The sequence below is a fragment of the Accipiter gentilis genome, chromosome 26 (assembly GCF_929443795.1).
Source record: "Accipiter gentilis chromosome 26, bAccGen1.1, whole genome shotgun sequence".
NCBI classification, from domain to species: Eukaryota; Metazoa; Chordata; class Aves; order Accipitriformes; family Accipitridae; genus Astur; species Astur gentilis.
In genome coordinates, this window is record NC_064905.1 from 1,382,028 (window position 1) to 1,399,345 (window position 17,318).

General features: G+C 40.3%; 1 protein-coding gene across 15 annotated transcripts in view; it reads left to right on the forward strand.

The window, feature by feature from the left end:
* LOC126051048 (protocadherin alpha-C2-like) overlaps positions 1-17,318 on the forward strand; it is a 162,677-nt gene that overhangs the window by 113,536 nt on the left and 31,823 nt on the right. For 13 of the 15 annotated variants that reach the window (XM_049829711.1, XM_049829706.1, XM_049829713.1 and 10 more), the window contains 2 exons: positions 6,256-6,314; positions 8,592-8,680. The exons of the other annotated variants lie outside the window; for them this stretch is intronic. In XM_049829711.1, coding sequence (XP_049685668.1) covers positions 6,256-6,314; positions 8,592-8,680 — 148 coding nt within the window. The remainder of the gene's footprint in view (positions 1-6,255; positions 6,315-8,591; positions 8,681-17,318) is intronic. 15 annotated transcript variants of the gene reach the window in all.

Sequence of the window (17,318 nt, forward strand, 5' to 3'; positions counted from 1 at the left end):
TGCACTGAAAACCTTAGAAACAGTTATTGCTGGCAGGAGTCTGGTGATAAGGATGAGAACGCGGGGTTAATTGGTATCACACTTTCATCAGCTAGATAACTACTGCAGGGTGACCAGGCAGGCAGTGTGGGCAAAAATATAGGGATAGCAAAATACTGTGGCTTCATTGCTGGCACTGTGTGAGGTTATGGGCAGTCTGGATTCCTGCCTTTCAAAAGAGGGGTGCACACAGCTATGAAGGGGGTGCGTGAAGATGTGATTTTGTTACTGGGCACCGTGGCAGCAATGATCTGTCATTTTCAGGCAAGGTTTCAGTGCTTTAGTCTGGAGTCCCTTTCCTCATATGCCTGTGAAGGTGCCGAGTGATGTCTGGGTAGCGTCTGGTCCTTGGTTTGTCATCTCTCCTGTCTTGTTCTTGTGTTCTGCGCAGTTAAGCTCCTTCATTATGTCTTGCACCTCATGACAACCTTTTCCCTTCAATGCATGGAATAACAATCAAGCCAACATATATTTTAAGAGGTGTTTTCTGCCCCAGAAGGCACATTCCTAAAGATGAGTGGGCAGTCTGGATACTTGATAGAACTAGATATAAACTCTCCTGATTATACATTTCCTTGTACCCTTTTTTTGTGTGCTGACACATGTCACTGACAAAATATGATGTTTCATGTGATGTTCAGAAAAAAATTTCCATGGTACTCTATGGACACTTCAGAAAGTGAAACAAAAGCTGTGCATTAGTGATGATAAGACCCAGGGGTTCATTGGAGTTCTATGGCTGTTTGCTCTGCTTCTGGCTCTTTCTCTGTATTTTGCACTTCAAAACTAGCTTGCTAAACACACGGAAAAAAACAGACAACACTTGAGTTGAACACATCCTGATACTGCTTTAAAATACAAGCATGTTTTGAAGGCTCTAAATCTAGTAAACCCACAGCATTGTCTGGAGCAGTCCTTCCAAGAGATTTCTCACAGAGGCTTTAAAGGTATTAGTGGTGGAATATCTTACAATCTCAGTTCAAGAACTTAAGCCTTTAAGAAATTCTCCAGCCCCACTGACATTGTAAAGGTTAACTATAAATGTTTTTTTGGTTTGTTTAGTGGCAGCATCTGAACCTGTTCTGCTAAGCAGGGACAGTGCTCTGTGCTGTAGGGCAGTCAGACTCTTAGTTTGATGCTTAAGGCTGTGGCAGCAGAAATTTGCAGCCAATATTAAGCAGAGGTGCTTTCAGATGCACTTGCCTGTTCCCTTCACCTTAGTTTTCTTAGAGTTAGCAATACAAATGAACACTGCCAGGAAGAAAACGTTTGGGCTTCCGAATTACATGCTTTTCCAGTTTCCATTCTAATTTCTTGTATGATAAACATATGTTCAGTCTGTAAATAGTTTGTTCTTCACATCAGGTTAATTCTAAACATTTGCAGAAGGAAGTCAGGAAGAGAAGCCTCTGTTTCCCCACATCTGTCAGCATTGTCTCACTGGAAAACAAGCAAAACTGTATGTGGTCAGGGGTTCTAAAAGGCCTTTTATTATTGCTTCAAAGCAGATATATATGATAAATATACCTTATGTCATTCTGTTGTGCATTTGTGTGGAAATAGGAATAGAGTGGGATCCTTTTAGCAGTCTCATCATCTGGTAACTGTTTGCAAGTGTTTGATTCACACTTCTCTACCTCAAACAGGCCCTATTCTAACACCCACTGAAGTGAATGGTAGCCTTTGCGCTGATTTTCAGGAATACGGGATCAGGGCAACATTAAAAAAATTTAGAAATTCCTTCTATCCCAGGGACAAATCCTTAAAGTATTAGCTAAAAAAGAGAACTGAGCAAAATGTTTGTAACAATGTATTTTCAACTGAATTTATTCTCCATGAACCCATGAAATGATTCTTAAATTAACCCATGCTGTGCAATTTGAAAACAACTGTGTGAAATTTTGCATGAGCTTTTTTGCTACTGCGGTGGCTCTGGTCTATATTATATGGTCACTTGGCTTATCAGACTTTCCAGTAGAGTTGGTTGTTTATGACTAGTCACATTAATGCTTGTGGTTATGTGGTTGGCAGAATGTAACCCTAGTGCCTGGAAGAACTGGCAGGAGCAAACTGTTGGCATGAGGTGCTCACCTAATGCAGTGACAACCACCTCTATAGGCACTTGGATAGATTTTGACTCATCTCACAACTATGATGGTGTGTGCTGTTACTAAATCACAAAAAGCAGGTGAGAGAAACAGGGAATGTTTGATTACTTCTGTGCTGGATCATGTGATTTTTCTCACCTCCACTGATGAGTGGTAATGACAGGACCACTGGACCATACATGGCCTCCAAAAATTTCTGAGGGAAATGGCAAGCTAAGATTACCTTAAAGCTAGTAGAATGGGATGGCATGTGATAAACAGGGTCTTGGAATGAGCTGGGAGCTGGGGAGGTAAAAGGAGCAATGTTATCTTCGTCAGCATTGTGTGGTATAGGGAGAGCATGGGGATGTACAACTGGGAAGCATCTGGACCACTTCAGGGCCTGTATTCCTCTTTGTGCTTCCTCTCTGTACTCCTGCTTCCTGGCCAGCTGTACCTTGTCCTGGTGGTGTTGATTTATGACACAGCTACACGGCTCACAGCGAAGTCTAAGAGAGGGCTTTGCAGAGGAGCCCCTTGACAGCTCCTCTGCAGATTCCTGTCCGCTGGGACTGTGCTGAAGACTGCTTTTCTTTGAGATGGTTCATATCGTGTCATGACACAGTGACTGCATGCTGTGTGACAGCATATGTCAATGTGGCAGGTTTCAGTGGGTGATCTGGTAAAGGTGGACTGTTCATAGCCAGAGATACAAGCCAACCCAAACATGCAGACTGTGAAAGCCTGATAAGTCTATAAGAAGCCACACTGCTGAGTCTGAACTGGGGAAGGATATTACCGAACAGGTTTGCTGCATCTACTATGCTGTCAATTCTACTATTGGTCATGCTTTTTTGCTTTTCTTGCTCCTATTTGCCCAATCTCATTTAAAGATGTATTGAAACGTCTTTTCTCTTATGACCAGAGGATCTTAAAGAACTACAGTCTGTAGCAGAACAAAAGGAGAAGCCAGTTACACTGATAAAATTGGAATCTCACCAATTTTGCCAGTTGTAGGACATTGCCCTGTGATAACACAAGTATGGGACAAACATGCACCTCTTGCTGAGGCCTCAAAGTTCCCAGTCAAGCAGTGTGCACATGGTAAAACTGGGTGAGAATAGGTCTGGGCAAAGGCAGACTGCTGCCCAACTGCCTGCTCCTCCTGTTCTTCATGTGAAGACTTGACAAAGTAGACAAGTCCCAGACATAGAACTTTTTTACAGTTTAAAACAAAAAAACAGCCCCTGACAGGTCTGAAAGTCAACTGTGGCAATACATCTTTCCATCTCCAGAGTATGTTTTTCTGATCGTGTCCCCTCCTTCCTCCTTCTGCTCCTCTGGGAGCAGCACTGCAGCCCTGCCTAAAGAGTAGTAGCAAATAGAGAACTGTTTGGGAGTAGCCACAAGAAGCCACAGCTTCTGGATAGTAACCTTTGAAAATACCACAATCTCCTAATTGCTGCTGTTTCTGTTATACTGACACGGTGAATGTTGGTTCATGCATGTCGAGTGAATGAATGATGAATTTCTGATGAGTTTCTCCTGCCATCATCACCCATTTATGATCTGGTGTCTGAAGGTTCCCACTGCAACAGAACATAGATTTTTGTCTTCTAGCCAAGAGCTGGAAAGCTTTCAGCTGAAAACCAAAAATCTATATACTTTGAGCGAGTGGCTGTTTTCCTCTTTTCTTACTCCTACCCAACTCGTGTCAGACTTCTCAGCTCTTTGATGTAATCTTACTTCACCTGTGTTTTGTCAGTGTTGCGTTTTAACCCCATCCAGCAACTAAGCACCAGGCAGCCGCTCACTCACTCCCCCCCCACCCAGTGGGATGGGGGAGAAAATTGGGAAAAAGAAGCAAAACCCGCGGGTTAAGAACAGTTTAATAGAACAGAAAAGAAGAAACTAATAATGATAATGATAACACTAATAAAATGACAACAGCAATAATTAAAGGATTGGAATGTACAAATGATGCACAGTGCAATTGCTCACCACCTGCCGATTGACACCCAGGTAGTCCCCCGAGAGGCAATTCCCTGCCCCCACTTCCCAGTTCCTATACTAGATGGGACATCACATGGTATGGAATACCCTGTTGGCCAGTTTGGGTCAGGTGCCCTGGCTGTGTCCTGTGCCAACTTCTTGTGCCCCTCCAGCTTTCTCACTGGCTGGGCATGAGAAGCTGAAAAATTCTTGACATTAGTCTAAACACTACTTAGCAACAACTGAAAACATCAGTGTTATCAACATTCTTCGCATACTGAACTCAAAACATAGCACTGTACCAGCTACTAGGAAGACAGTTAACTCTATCCCAGCTGAAACTAGGACAGTCAGGGACTGGTAAGACTCCTCTTCCTCCTCACACTGCATATAAGCCTGTACAAATTAGTAACCTGCATGTCTCAAATCGCAAAAAAGAGCAAAGGGGCTTTCCCACTGCCCTGAGTCTAGCAGTTCCCCTGCTAAAAGAAAATCTCCAGCAGAGGCAAATCTTCTGGTGTCAGCACCCTTCATACATTAAGAAAGGCAAACTCAGGAGAGGATCTGACCAGTGTGTATTATTTTCTATCCTCTTTCGTTGACTGTTACTACATGGTTGACTTTAGAGTTGCTTTGACATCCCTGGGACCAGGGCCAAACCAGAATGAGTCAGAAAATACTAGAACCATGCATAATGGGCTCCTTGTCAAGCCACTTTCTGCTAAACTCAGCAGAACCCGAGTATGCCAGAGAACTGGGGGCTAAATGGGAAGGAAACTGCTAGCACAGATGTTTAATGTGTGGTTGCAAATAGCAGCCTCCTCCTTTTGTGTAACTCAGACCATAAAGAATACTAGGATGTGTGTCATCTGAGAGCATCTCGTTCTTGAGTGATGCTGGACCTGGGAAATATGGTGATAGAGCGATAGCATAAGTTGTAATTGCTCCATTTTTATTTGAATAAAACCTATTGATCCAGGGAAAAGCATAACCCAAACCTCAAAAGGAAAGGCAGAGTTGACTAAATAATTCAGAGCATTCAACACTTTCTTTTTCTCTTTCAAGTAATGGGACAAAATTCATTGCTGATCTGCCTCCAATAGCTTCAAGAGAATTAAACCATTACTGTCATATATTATTTGTGTATTTGGCACTGTACAAGACAGACCAGGAATGAGTGTAGTCCATTATGTTTCTGGACATAAGTTCTCTCTTTGAATTCAAGTGCTTGAAGTTAAGCGCTGGCTGCGATATCACCTACAGAATAACATCTTGAGAATCCTGAGAAGTAACCTTGTTATGTGCTTACAGCTTAATTTTAAAGGACCTGAGCTTGCATTCATTGGCTGTAGTTGAAAATTGTTGTGATGGTGCCCTGACAATGCAAAAGAGATTTTCTGGAGCAGTTTTTGATCAACAAAGGATTTGTTAATTATCTCTTTATTTAGCAAGCCATTCTGCAGTAGGTCAGCATATGCTGAGGTTTGTTGGTCAAAGGGTATTGCTGGTTGTTGTCCCCTTCCATCTCTTACACCCTCTCATGAATGTGGAGAATGTAGTAGTTCTTGATATTATGAAAGAACATGTCTGCCTTTGATAAAAGACTTGCTGCAATCTGCAAATCTGATACAATCTAGTGCGGTCCTCTGCAGTACACTAAATGCCAGCAGAAACCTCACAGCACACAGACTACCCCACATGTCCTCTTCACAGGGGGCTGTATTTTATACGTTCTCAGGCAGGTGCTATTCAGTGCAGCAGCTCGAGTTTCCTCGACTTATCAGGTAAACAAACAATGTGTTTTATGGATATATGATGGGGTTTTTTCCCTATGCCCAGAATGTTGATGACTGTACGAAATAACTGTCTACCTGTTTCCAGCATTAAATGTCATTCCACAGAGATCATCTCTAGCCAAAGGCATCGGCATGCAAACAAGTTTCTCTATTACAGAGACACTTTCTGTGGGTCCATTTGAAAGTTTCTTTAGATTTGTAGAAAGATTTGGCAGTTCTGAATGTTCACAAAAATTGAGTAGCTCCATACAGACTTTTCTGACAAAATTAGCCAGATGCGTATGCTTTTCAGCACACTTAACATACATTAACAACATTATCCTGGGCTTTTGTTTCTACAGCCAAAACACCCCAATCCTGACTGGCGCTACTCTGCATCCCTAAGGGCAGGAATGCAAAGGTAGGTATGGTGTTTCCCCACATGAAAGAGAATTCTGTCCTTGTTCTCTGTGAAAAGGACAAAGCTGTCTGTCTCCTCTGATGCCCTAGACTGATTATATCTGTACACTGAGAGGGCAAGCACTGAGAGGGAGAGTTCTGCTGCTGTCACTTCCAATCTCCGAGTGTTACAGCTTCAGTCTGACTGCATCTTATGCTATTATTGTACTACTGTAGATCTGTCCTTTTTTTTGTGTTTACCTCCTGCTTTTTTATACATTGACTGTCAAGGCATAATTGCTCCAATTATTGAATTATTTAACTGTGATTATACACTTTTTGTTTACTTTAAAGCTCCCTGTAATCATCAATGCTGGTGTTTCAATAGACTGTCTGCAGCACTGATGCATTTTCCATTTTGTTGTCTCTCATTACCATAAAAGTATGCTGCTCCTGCAGTCAGTTTATTAACCACATGGTGCAATCAAGATGTTTAATACAGTTTAAAGGACATTTTGAAGGTATGAGACAGATTTTCAAAGCAGGAAAAGTGAGGCTGTGTCTGAATCTCTTTAGACATCTTGAAAAGTCCTCTGCCTTAACATTACAAGCAGTCTCTGCTATAATTTGCTACTCAGTACACCTGGAAAAAGATCATTATAGTAAAGTTGGTTTTGTAGAGCCTAAATAAAATATTTTTGCTCTCCCTTCCTGAGCGGATTAGAAAACTGGTTTTATATTCAGGTGTAATCTTATGTGATTAATAAGACTACCTTACAGGTTTAGACACAATTATAAGGCTGCAGTAGTTCCTAGTGGCACTACAAAGTGCAGGATGGTATGCTTTTCCCAAAATTGTTGGTGCAATGGGACTGTAGTCATCACCTTTTATCCATTATCCACAGGGCTGATGAATCTTCATAACGTTGACATCCAAATCTCAGATTTAGATTGTCCATCCCTGAGACTATGCTTCATGTGGTTGAGGGCACAGTGTACCTCTCCAGCTGACTTTGGGCTGCTGTATAAAAAAGGAACCTAAACCTCAGGGACCAGAAGGAAAGGAAGAAAGAGCAAGCTTGATTCTGTGGCCTGTTGGGCAAACTGCTTTCTTTCATGTTCCTGCTGGGTTTTTTGTTTGTTTGTTTGTTTTAAATCCCTGACTGCATACTGCAAAATGAATAAACAACGGTCCAGGGAGTAGGATCCTGAAGCAGGAATTCTCCTGCCTACCTGAGCATCTTATTTACTGGTCTTCAGAGTCAGGCGTGCTCTTGTGTGATCCTGTGGATCCACATTCCTTTCTATACAGGGTTCAAGATCTTGCCTGAAGTTACTTGAATAATTAATTAAAAGTCAGAGCTCATTTAAAGGAATTCATCCCACAAGCAGAGGAGCTAATGAAGCCTTTCTGGGAAATTGTACGTGTTCCTCTGTTCTCTCAAATCAGCAGCCCCCTGTCCTTACCTGAAATCTCAGGTTCTGAGGCTGTGTGACCTGCACAGCTGATGATTTTCATAAAATGCTGATTTTTCATAAAACTTGTAGAAATTTGGTATCCATAGAACCCTTGACATCTGCTACATATGGTTTAAACTGCCCATTAAGTTCAACTGGAATTGTGGAATGGAGCTGAGAAGCAGATGAGCAGAGACAGGGACACAGTCACAGAATCCTGTTTCTCGAAGGAATTTCACATAAATATGTGCCTAGTTTTGCATTAGAGGTAGCAGATTTTTTCTTTTCCTTCCATGTAAGGTGCTGCCTAATACCCAAATTGGTACTTTCAAGGCCAAGTGCTCATGATGTGACACCGTAAAATTTGCTGTGTTTAGTTTCTGCATTTGAGAAAATGTATTTCTCTTTCTGAATTGCTCACGAGAAGCATGCAGTAGCCCAGGAAGGTGGGATCTGTTAAAGTGGCATAATGACAGAACTAACTCCACCAACTTTTTGTCATTTGCTTTAATGACATAGCATAGTCATAATAGCAAAGAAGGTGTGTAACTTCCTTATTAGCGGCTTCCAGTCAATGAAAGCAAAGTGTCCTGCAGGTATGTTTGGTTTATAAATTATGCCACAAGTGTGTTTTAGTAAATAATCAAAGATATTTTTTGCAAGTCAAAACAGCTAGTTCTTCAATGCTCCAGGAGAATTTGTTAGCATCAGGTGGTACTATAGTAGTAGTTGCACGGTGACAAACAGTTATGACCTTTGAAGAATGACAAGAAAGGGAAGTGTTATAAAGCTCAGAGCAGAGGGGAACTGTATAATCTAACTATGATATATGCTTATTCAGTGCTGTGCATATGGAGGAGGCAGGAGTCATACGTGGAGGACCAGGAGGGCCTGATCAGCAGTGGCCAACAGTCTCCAGTGCTACTCCAGGTAAGGGTGTGAAAATCCAGAATATATGCGAGGAACTAATGTTAACTGAAGTAGGCCTCCTAATGCTTTTGTCTTAGTTTTTCTTCTGTTTTTTGTCTCTGAGTGAAGTTCTTGTAAACTAATCTGGGGAATCTAAATAGAGTGGAATAATAAAGCATAAAATACAGCTTTTTCTTTAGTCAGTCTCAGACGAGCACTGGAGATAAGAGGCCTTGATCCCAGCTTTCACCCTGCCTTTGGAGGTTATTGGTTTGTTTAATGGAATAATGGAAGGTCTTCAGTTCTGATGTGTGTATTCAGATTCAAAATGCTTGGATCTAGAGCTGATTTGGCCTCCATTTCAAAAGAACAGTAAAACTGGGGTAGGAGCTTATCAGTTCTCCCTTTGTTATTTTTACAAACCCAGTAAGTCCCTTTGAATGTCACCATTTTCTGTGGTGAAATCAGACCTTTTTTTTTTTTTTTTTTTTGCTAGCTATTTTCATTCACTCGTGTGTGGTGATGGAAACTAAACTATTATTTGCTTGTCAAAATAAATGACCAAACCCACATTTTAGAATGTAGCTTCATTTACTTAGTCACTGACTGATGCCTTCACAGCAGTCAATATGAATTGACAAAAAGTCCTCACTGAGTTAAGAAAAGAAGAATCAGCTGTATCTTTTGCAGTGCAGGCAATAAGATATTCTCACTTTTTATGCTGGAGCAGGAATAATATAGAAATGTAGTGGAGTAGCCAGCCACTGGTGTGATCAGTGGTTTCAGTCATGCCCAAACTAAGCTGTCAACTTAGTGGATGCCCTGTGTAGGGTTGTGAGCCCTGTATGACAGCTCTGTGAGCATTGCGAGTCCTCCAGAAATTCAAATGAGGAGTGACAGTCATATCACAGAGGCAGGTCAAAGGCTGACAAGTGGGATCTCCAGCAGAAAGGATGCGAGAACTGCTTTATTTAATACTTCCTGGTGCAAAACTTTCTCTTGGCTTAAATGGGAATTTTACCTGGATAAAGGGCTGAGAAGCAACTTCAGGATTTGCAATCACAGTTACAACATAGCCATGAATTAATGGTGCCCAGCAAGACCTGCATTGGTGTTGCAGAAGGGTTGTCTGCAGAAACAGATTTGGAAATTAATATAATATATAATGAGCCCCTAGGCTATAATTACCTGGTTTTTGTGTGCTCTTCCTTCTGTTGCAGGCTTTGCAGGAAGCCACAGCTTATTATGAAGGGTGCGTAACTGTTGACCTTGCATTTGAAAATGTCATCACAAGTACACTCTAACCTTTACAGGGGGTTCCCTCAAGCTTTCAGCTGCACTAATCATCCTTGACTGAGTGCTTAGTGTACTACCTTATACCAAGTTTGGTATGGATGCAAATATTCACCCAGATGTTTGCTTGCTGTTAATGCAGATTTCTAAGAATGTGAATGTAATTGTAAAGGTAGCATGGTCCTGTCTTCTGAGGAGGTCCATTGGCATTTGGGTCCCAGAGCCCTGTTCCACTATGTGGACTCCTCCCTGCTATTCTTTTGGGGTTTTATTATTTTAGACTTATCTGGGGAACCTGAACATCTCTTTGTTTGAGGAGCAGCAGTAACCCTTGGCTCTTATTGCTCTGCAATGAGGCACTTGTGCAATGCATGCATCCCTGTCACACACGCTGCTCTGTATGTTGGTGGCTATGTAGGGTGAAGAAAACTTGTAAGGCATAGTGTGAGGAGAAGCTGGCAGGAGGCCCTGTGGAGCTGGGTAGCTGGCGAGTCCAAGTGCCAAGGCTGTTTACTTTGGCTCTTGGACTGAGCGTTGTAGATCACTGTTTCTCTTTGGTTTTTATTTCTAGGCAATGTATTCAAACAGGTTGTAAGAAATACCTTCAGGAACAGGAAATTTTTCTGCCATACAGGAAAATATGACTAATTAAAATTGCATTATGGAATATTCATGCTAGTTACAGCTACCTTTAAATCCAATTTTTGTGAACCAGGTTCCTTGTAATTTAATATCTTTTTTCCTGCACAATGAAGACTCATTTGTTTTGTCTTTGTCCACTCCCAAGGGATTAGTGACCCCAACATAACATTAATTAGCCCTTTTTTTAGTAGGTTTCAGGTAATATTCTTCTCCACTCTTTGTAAGCAAAAGCTAGAGATATCCCTGGTCCTTAATAGCAAACAGGCAATTCATTGGGAAATCTCAGTTAGGATTAATGACTGTGTTACTTTTCATAGCTTAAGTACCTCATCATGCATCACATTTTCAGCAATTTACTACCACTGTTTTAGAATCCTATCTGCAGTTTCCCACAAATATCTCTTTCAATGCTTCTTTCTTTTTCTGGCTTAGGTTCAAGACCTGTAATATTTTTCATCAGGTTAACATACATAACTGATGCTTTTCAGAAGAGATTCAGCTCATGGTCAATTGCAGTCAATTGAGTCAAAAAATGCATTTGTTCCTGACATATCATTTGCATATGAATGGAGCGCACCTGGGTCCAGATAAAATCCTAGATAAGCTATTTGTTATCTCTGTTATCATCAGCATACTGTGGCAGCTGCAGGTCTTGACTTCTGATTACTAGAAACCACTTCCAAGCCTGATCTGTGCACATTCTCCATGCATTTGTTTTAGTCAATTGATTAATCCAAATCAGTTTGTCACTAAACCATTCATTTAATTTAACAATCCACAAAAGCCAGGGGTAAGATGCCTCACAGAGACAGATTCAGAGTTAATCGATGAGACCATTCAAATTGATGTCATAGGAACACTTTAAGAAGGATGAAAAGGCAGGTGTTAAGTCAGTAAATCCTTAATTCCTGATGCATAGCTGTACTCGAACATTACATGATGTTTCAGCAAATATGTGCTGCCCAAGCAAAACCTGGTCCTCATTTGACTGACAACACTCCTATTGACTTTATTGCATATTTCACCCACGCAGGGGATAGTGAACCTCTGTTCATTTTTAAATTGTCTTTGCATTTTCTTATCCACAAGTCCAATAGTATGTAGGTTTGTAGTCAAGATACTTCCAAGTGAGGTGGGATAAGAAGCCTTAAACTCCCTCTGGGTAGAGGATAACTTTGGGTTTAGCCCTGGGGCATCTCATTTGTCCCCCACGTGCTGTATAGTGAGTCCAGGAAATGCAGACAGATTTCTGGTTTCTGCTTTATGTCCTTTGACAGATTCAGCAATTATATCAGACTTTCTATAGGTGACCACTAAACTGAGTGAACTTTGGTTTTTGGATGCCTAACTCGGAATAAATGGAGCTTGATTTACAGAAATGGTGGGGACTCATAATAGAAACCAATATGAACAGCAACTTTGCTCTAAACATACAACACTGAAGATTTCTGAATAAATCAGACCTATGCATAATTCAGAGCTTAAAATTAGTGGGCATTAGATAAATCTGTGTGTGTTTCTCTGTGCTCCTGATTCCAATCTACAAAACAGAACTGGAAATGCAAGTGCTTCACAAAAAGAGTCTAAAGATGCTTTCATAGCACAAATAAGTCTCAGGAGAATGATATGGTTTTGTGATGAAAAAAATCCATGAGAAATTTTAAATCCTGTATGCAATGTAGGCTTTATATACGTGCAGTAAATAAGGCACTGGGCCACACGCCACATATATAGAGGGGAAAAAAGACCTCAATTCAGACAGCTCTGTAAACAAAAGAGGAAAGAACCTCATGAAAAAATCTGCATCTGAAATTTGTAAGCATGTAGGTGAAGACTGTGGGTGAAATACTGGCATCTCTGAAGACCATGGCAAATAGCCCTCTGACTTCAGTGAAGCCAGGATTTTGGTGTCTAGCCTTACAAAAGGGACTGAATTAAGGTTGCATAGGCAAATGCCATCCTAACATACACTAATTTTATGCTTCTGATTTTGCAGTGGTAACATTCTTCTAAGTATATCTGTCATTTTTGTTTCCTTTTCCAAGGTAATTAGCTGGGGAAGAGAGGTGGTAGCCTTGTTTTTTAAAGTGTTCTTATGAAAAAAGCAATTACAGTGTGTGAGAATCTACTCACCTCGACATGGGCAGTCCTCCATGCTTGACATTCACGGTGCATATGTTTATCCCTTGAAGTGGCCAAGTAAACAGCAGTAGTTTACTGGGCTGCTGTTCCTTAAGGGAAATAAGCAGGAGAGACAGGTTAGCTGTGGGTTTCATAGCTACTTGAAAAGGCACAGGAATATTATAACCAAGAATGGGTTTCAACTCTAGGTCTGAAGAGGACTGTATGTGCTATATAAGTATATATATGTGTATATATTTTTATATGTTTGTATATATATAAAATCTTTATATGAATACATATAGCTCCTTTTGTCCCATCACCCCTGCTCTGACTCTTTCAACATTTGTCCTCTGAAATTTGTGTCTGTCACAGCTTTCCTCTCTTCATTCAGTTTTTCCTGCTGTTCCTTACCTCCCACCTAACTGTGACCTTTTTACACATCCCTAGCTAGGGATATTCCATGCTTGTATACTTTCAGACTGTCCTGAAAGACTAGAAAGACTCTTAGATTTTATGGTGGGAACTACAGTTGCTCTGGAATAGATTTATGTTGCTCTCAGAGGATGGTTCCTGCTGCAATCATCTGGAATGCAAAAGTCCATTGATGGGGCATAGGCTGTAGAATAAGTGATGAATACTGAAAATTAAATGAGAAGCAACTATAAATATGGCAAATAAGCAAAGTTATCTGAAAGGCAAGTCAGTCTTCCTAGTAAGTTTTATACTGTTGGTTTGGGGTAGAGTGTTATGAATGGAACAACTGTGGGAAAGCTGTGAAGAAAAGGGATGCTTGCATGGATTTTAACAAAAATGTCCAGGAGTGCCTTGACAGGAGAAGAAATTATTATAATTATCTAGTGTAAGTCATGGCATATACCATTCTGTATTTCACAGACTAATTTGTATGTCAAGCAAGTAAATCCTACTTTAATAGGACCATTCTGTCAGAAAGAGGCACTTTCTTCCAACAGAACAGTGTGTGAAGGGCCCAGATGAGAAAGAAGAGAGATCTGAGCAGAGAAATCTAAGAACATGAGAGAGGACACCAGTAGAAATCTTGGAATAGGAAGGTGAGCACAGAAGACCTGGTAGAGGGAAAAAATTGGAAAAGGATGCTAGAAGGTCTACAGGAGGCAGACAGCATTGGGAATGGCTCAATGTAGACTCTTAAGTGACTACTGAGCACACGTCACTGGAAAGAAGATTGACACACCAAGATTGGGTAATAGATTGCGATGAGGGGGACAGAAAGCCACACTACAGTTGTTCTTTTCATGGAATAATCATTTGATCTGTCTGCATCTTCCATTCCTTCTGTGCTGATGTTAAATGGACTCAGTGATTTTGGTTTTTTCAGGTTGACTCTTTACTGTTGCAACAGGCACTGTTCTTGAAATTCAGCAGGCATAACACTCCAGTAAAAGGTCACAGTGGGGCACAGTACTGTCACAAGGGTCTTGGCCTCTGAAGTATTTTTCTAGAAATTCAGTTTAAAGACAAAGAGCCTAAGACAATAACTCTGAGAGTTATGAGACCTGAGGTACAACATATTTCATATGATATAGCTTTACACTGTGATTGTAAATGGAGAACAATTTCTTCCTAAATGTCAGTGAGTTTCTGTTCACCTTCTTCCTACAGAAAAACGGTCTAATTATGACTCCTCAAGCAGTCACTGCAAAAAACGTGCAGGGGCTGAAAGTGCTGCTTTGAGACTGTTAAAGGTTAATTTACAAATAACGGCAGAGTACACTGGTCTGGCTTAGCTTTAGCAGTTCATTGATTAAAGCTATAAAAGATAATAACTAATTAGCAACCCAGAATACAAAACTGGAATCTTGGTTTGTTGCAGAATGCTGCAGCTGTTTCAAATGGAAGGAGCTAGAAAATGCAGCTGTGTGCTTCTATATCCTCTATATTTATTTTAATGAATAACCAATTTTCTATGGAATTCCATAATTCCAACTTTCAAAACCAGAATTACCTACATGTCAAAATAACAGCCCTAAGAAACATACCCTAAGTGGTCTAAGAAACACTGTGATAATATGTGTAATATTTTTAATGGAGAAAATATGGAACAGCCAAGTTATTCATGTTTCTCCTGAAAATTAGTCTTCAAATCTGTGATCTAATAAATCCCCAAAATGAAAGTCATAAGCAGTTTAACTTGTTCCTAAGCCTACATAGTAAAGTATCATAGAGATTTGGCTCACAGCCACTTGTAATCATGGAGAAAAACATCCCCATAATGCACACTAAAATCACTATTTAAAGCTGCAGTATGTCTACTAGCTCAGTAGAGTCCAGGGGAAGAACCTATAGATGCAGAGCAATAACACTATACTGAAATAGAAATAATCTGCAAGAACCATGTAAGGCTAAATACCTTTCTTTTATCTCATGTTTTGACCTTGGTCATTGAATTCTCAAGTTAATTCTACGTAGTTGCTGAGACCTTCAATGTGATGCACAGTCCTCAGTTTTGCCCTTACTGCCCGCACACTTTACTCCCAGGGTATTCCCTGTATACTTCCTGCTCTTTGGCTTTCCACTTCTGTTTCCTCCATTTTCACCTCTTTCCTGTTACCTATCTTATTCGCCAAGAATGCACCTCTCTCTTCCCTATTTCTCTTCAAAACTTCTTTATTCCTTTCATCTAATGACTCTGGTCTCTTCTTGCTGATCTGTCCACTATGTCTCCCTTCTGTATTGTTATTCCAGGAGTGCTGAAATGTAGATAAGTGGCTTGGCCACGCATCACCTTTTCAATATTCCCTACTGAACTGAGAATTTACTGTGATAAATGCTTCTCATTTCTGACAGCCTGATGGAGGCTGGAAAGGACTGATAATTTCAGATGCTGCTTGGGCTGAAGAAAAGCATTTTGAAATCAGAAAGATTTTTTAAAAGCACATGTCAAAAAAATATTTTTATGACAGATGCAGCTTGACATACTGATACTTATTTTTCAAAGGCCAATGACTGTTCTGACCAAGAACTCATTTGCTTCACCACATGCAAACTATAGTTGAATCAGGAGTTTGGGCTTTCAGTATTTGCAGCCAGTACTAGGTAAATGAGTATGTTAGTTTATATTTCTGTTCAGCTGAGTGGGCAAAGAAAGGAGGGAAAGATAGATTATATTATACGAAAACTGCAGTCATGACTTGGCTAATGTTAAATTTACTTTCTGTTTTTTTGTTATTTTCCTCTTAGCTGCAAAAAAACCCCCATGATTGACCTGAGATAGCATTTGTGATCTATATCACAGGGTCCATTATTTTTCAGTGGAGTGTACCAAGTAAATTAGATAACATGGATGAGAGATTTAATAGTGTGTGATACTTTAGTCCATGAAGACTCAGTGTAAGGAAAAAAAGGACTCATCAGAATTTGAAAAAGGCTAATGCTGGAAACTTCAAAGTTGTGTGATCTGTCTTGATATATTAGAATAAGACTTTGTTTTCATTTTGGCTATGAAAGCAAATGGTCTTGGAAGAGTTTATGTCTTCATATACTGCGGAGAATTCTTGATTCCACTTGCTGTAAAGATTTGTGAGAGGAATTAACCTTTCTCATTAGCCCCAGGCAATGCAGAATGCATTTGTGCATCTTGTCATTTAGTCAAGTCCCTGTCCATGTGCAGTCCTTCCATTTAGATTAAGGCCACATTTGTCCCTGACTAGAGACAGTTGTTGAATTTGCCAAAGTGGATATGACTATGTCCAATTTCTGATCTCCACATGGGGTGATTGCTCCAGTGCAGATTTCCTGAATGTTCATGTAAGACTGATAGCTCCAGCTGAGATACTGGTAACACAGGAGACCTGCAACATTTCTAAAACCAGGACTAAAATAAGAGTAATGGGGTCAAAAAAGGCTAGTGTTTTTCTGTGACTGAGTAATATGAAGTGGGTCTTCCCAAACTGTGGACAAAAGCTGTTGCAGCTCAAGACTTTGTCATTTTAAGGAGTGATAAAAATAAGAGATTTCATACAAGCAGTTTAGCTAGCTAGCTAGCTGTATTTAGGTGCTAGGAGAAAGTTTAATGATAATAACTCCTTGTCTACTTAATTCATCATTTCCTGTAATAATCTCTTTGCGTCCTCAAAATGGAAGTAACAGTTGCACCTAAAAAATGTTTCCCATTTGATAGCTGTTATTAGCTGTACTCTTTGTTTTAAGAACAAAGTAACACCTCTTGAAAAGTACCTGATCTTGATTATGGTTAATTTTGTTATGTCTGTAATGGCCAATAGTTTGTTAACTCTTTTGAATCAAGCACCAAAAACTCCAGGTCGTTTATCAGGTTTCCCACCCTGATTAACCTACCATCTAGAAGTTAGACATACCCCAAATGATGCTGTAACAGAGCAAAAAGGGTGGGGGACACACAACACTTTGTACAAAAAAACGCAGATTTGCCAGGTGATGTGACTGGTTCCTAGACATCTGGTAGGAAATTATTCTGTAAATAAAATAAAGTCCAATTTTCAAATCTAAGCAACTTTTTCACTTGTCCATTGCTCTAGGCATGTGTTTCTTTGTGATCTTGGTAACAATACCCGTGAGTTTGTCTTGCGTGCCTACTGGTAAT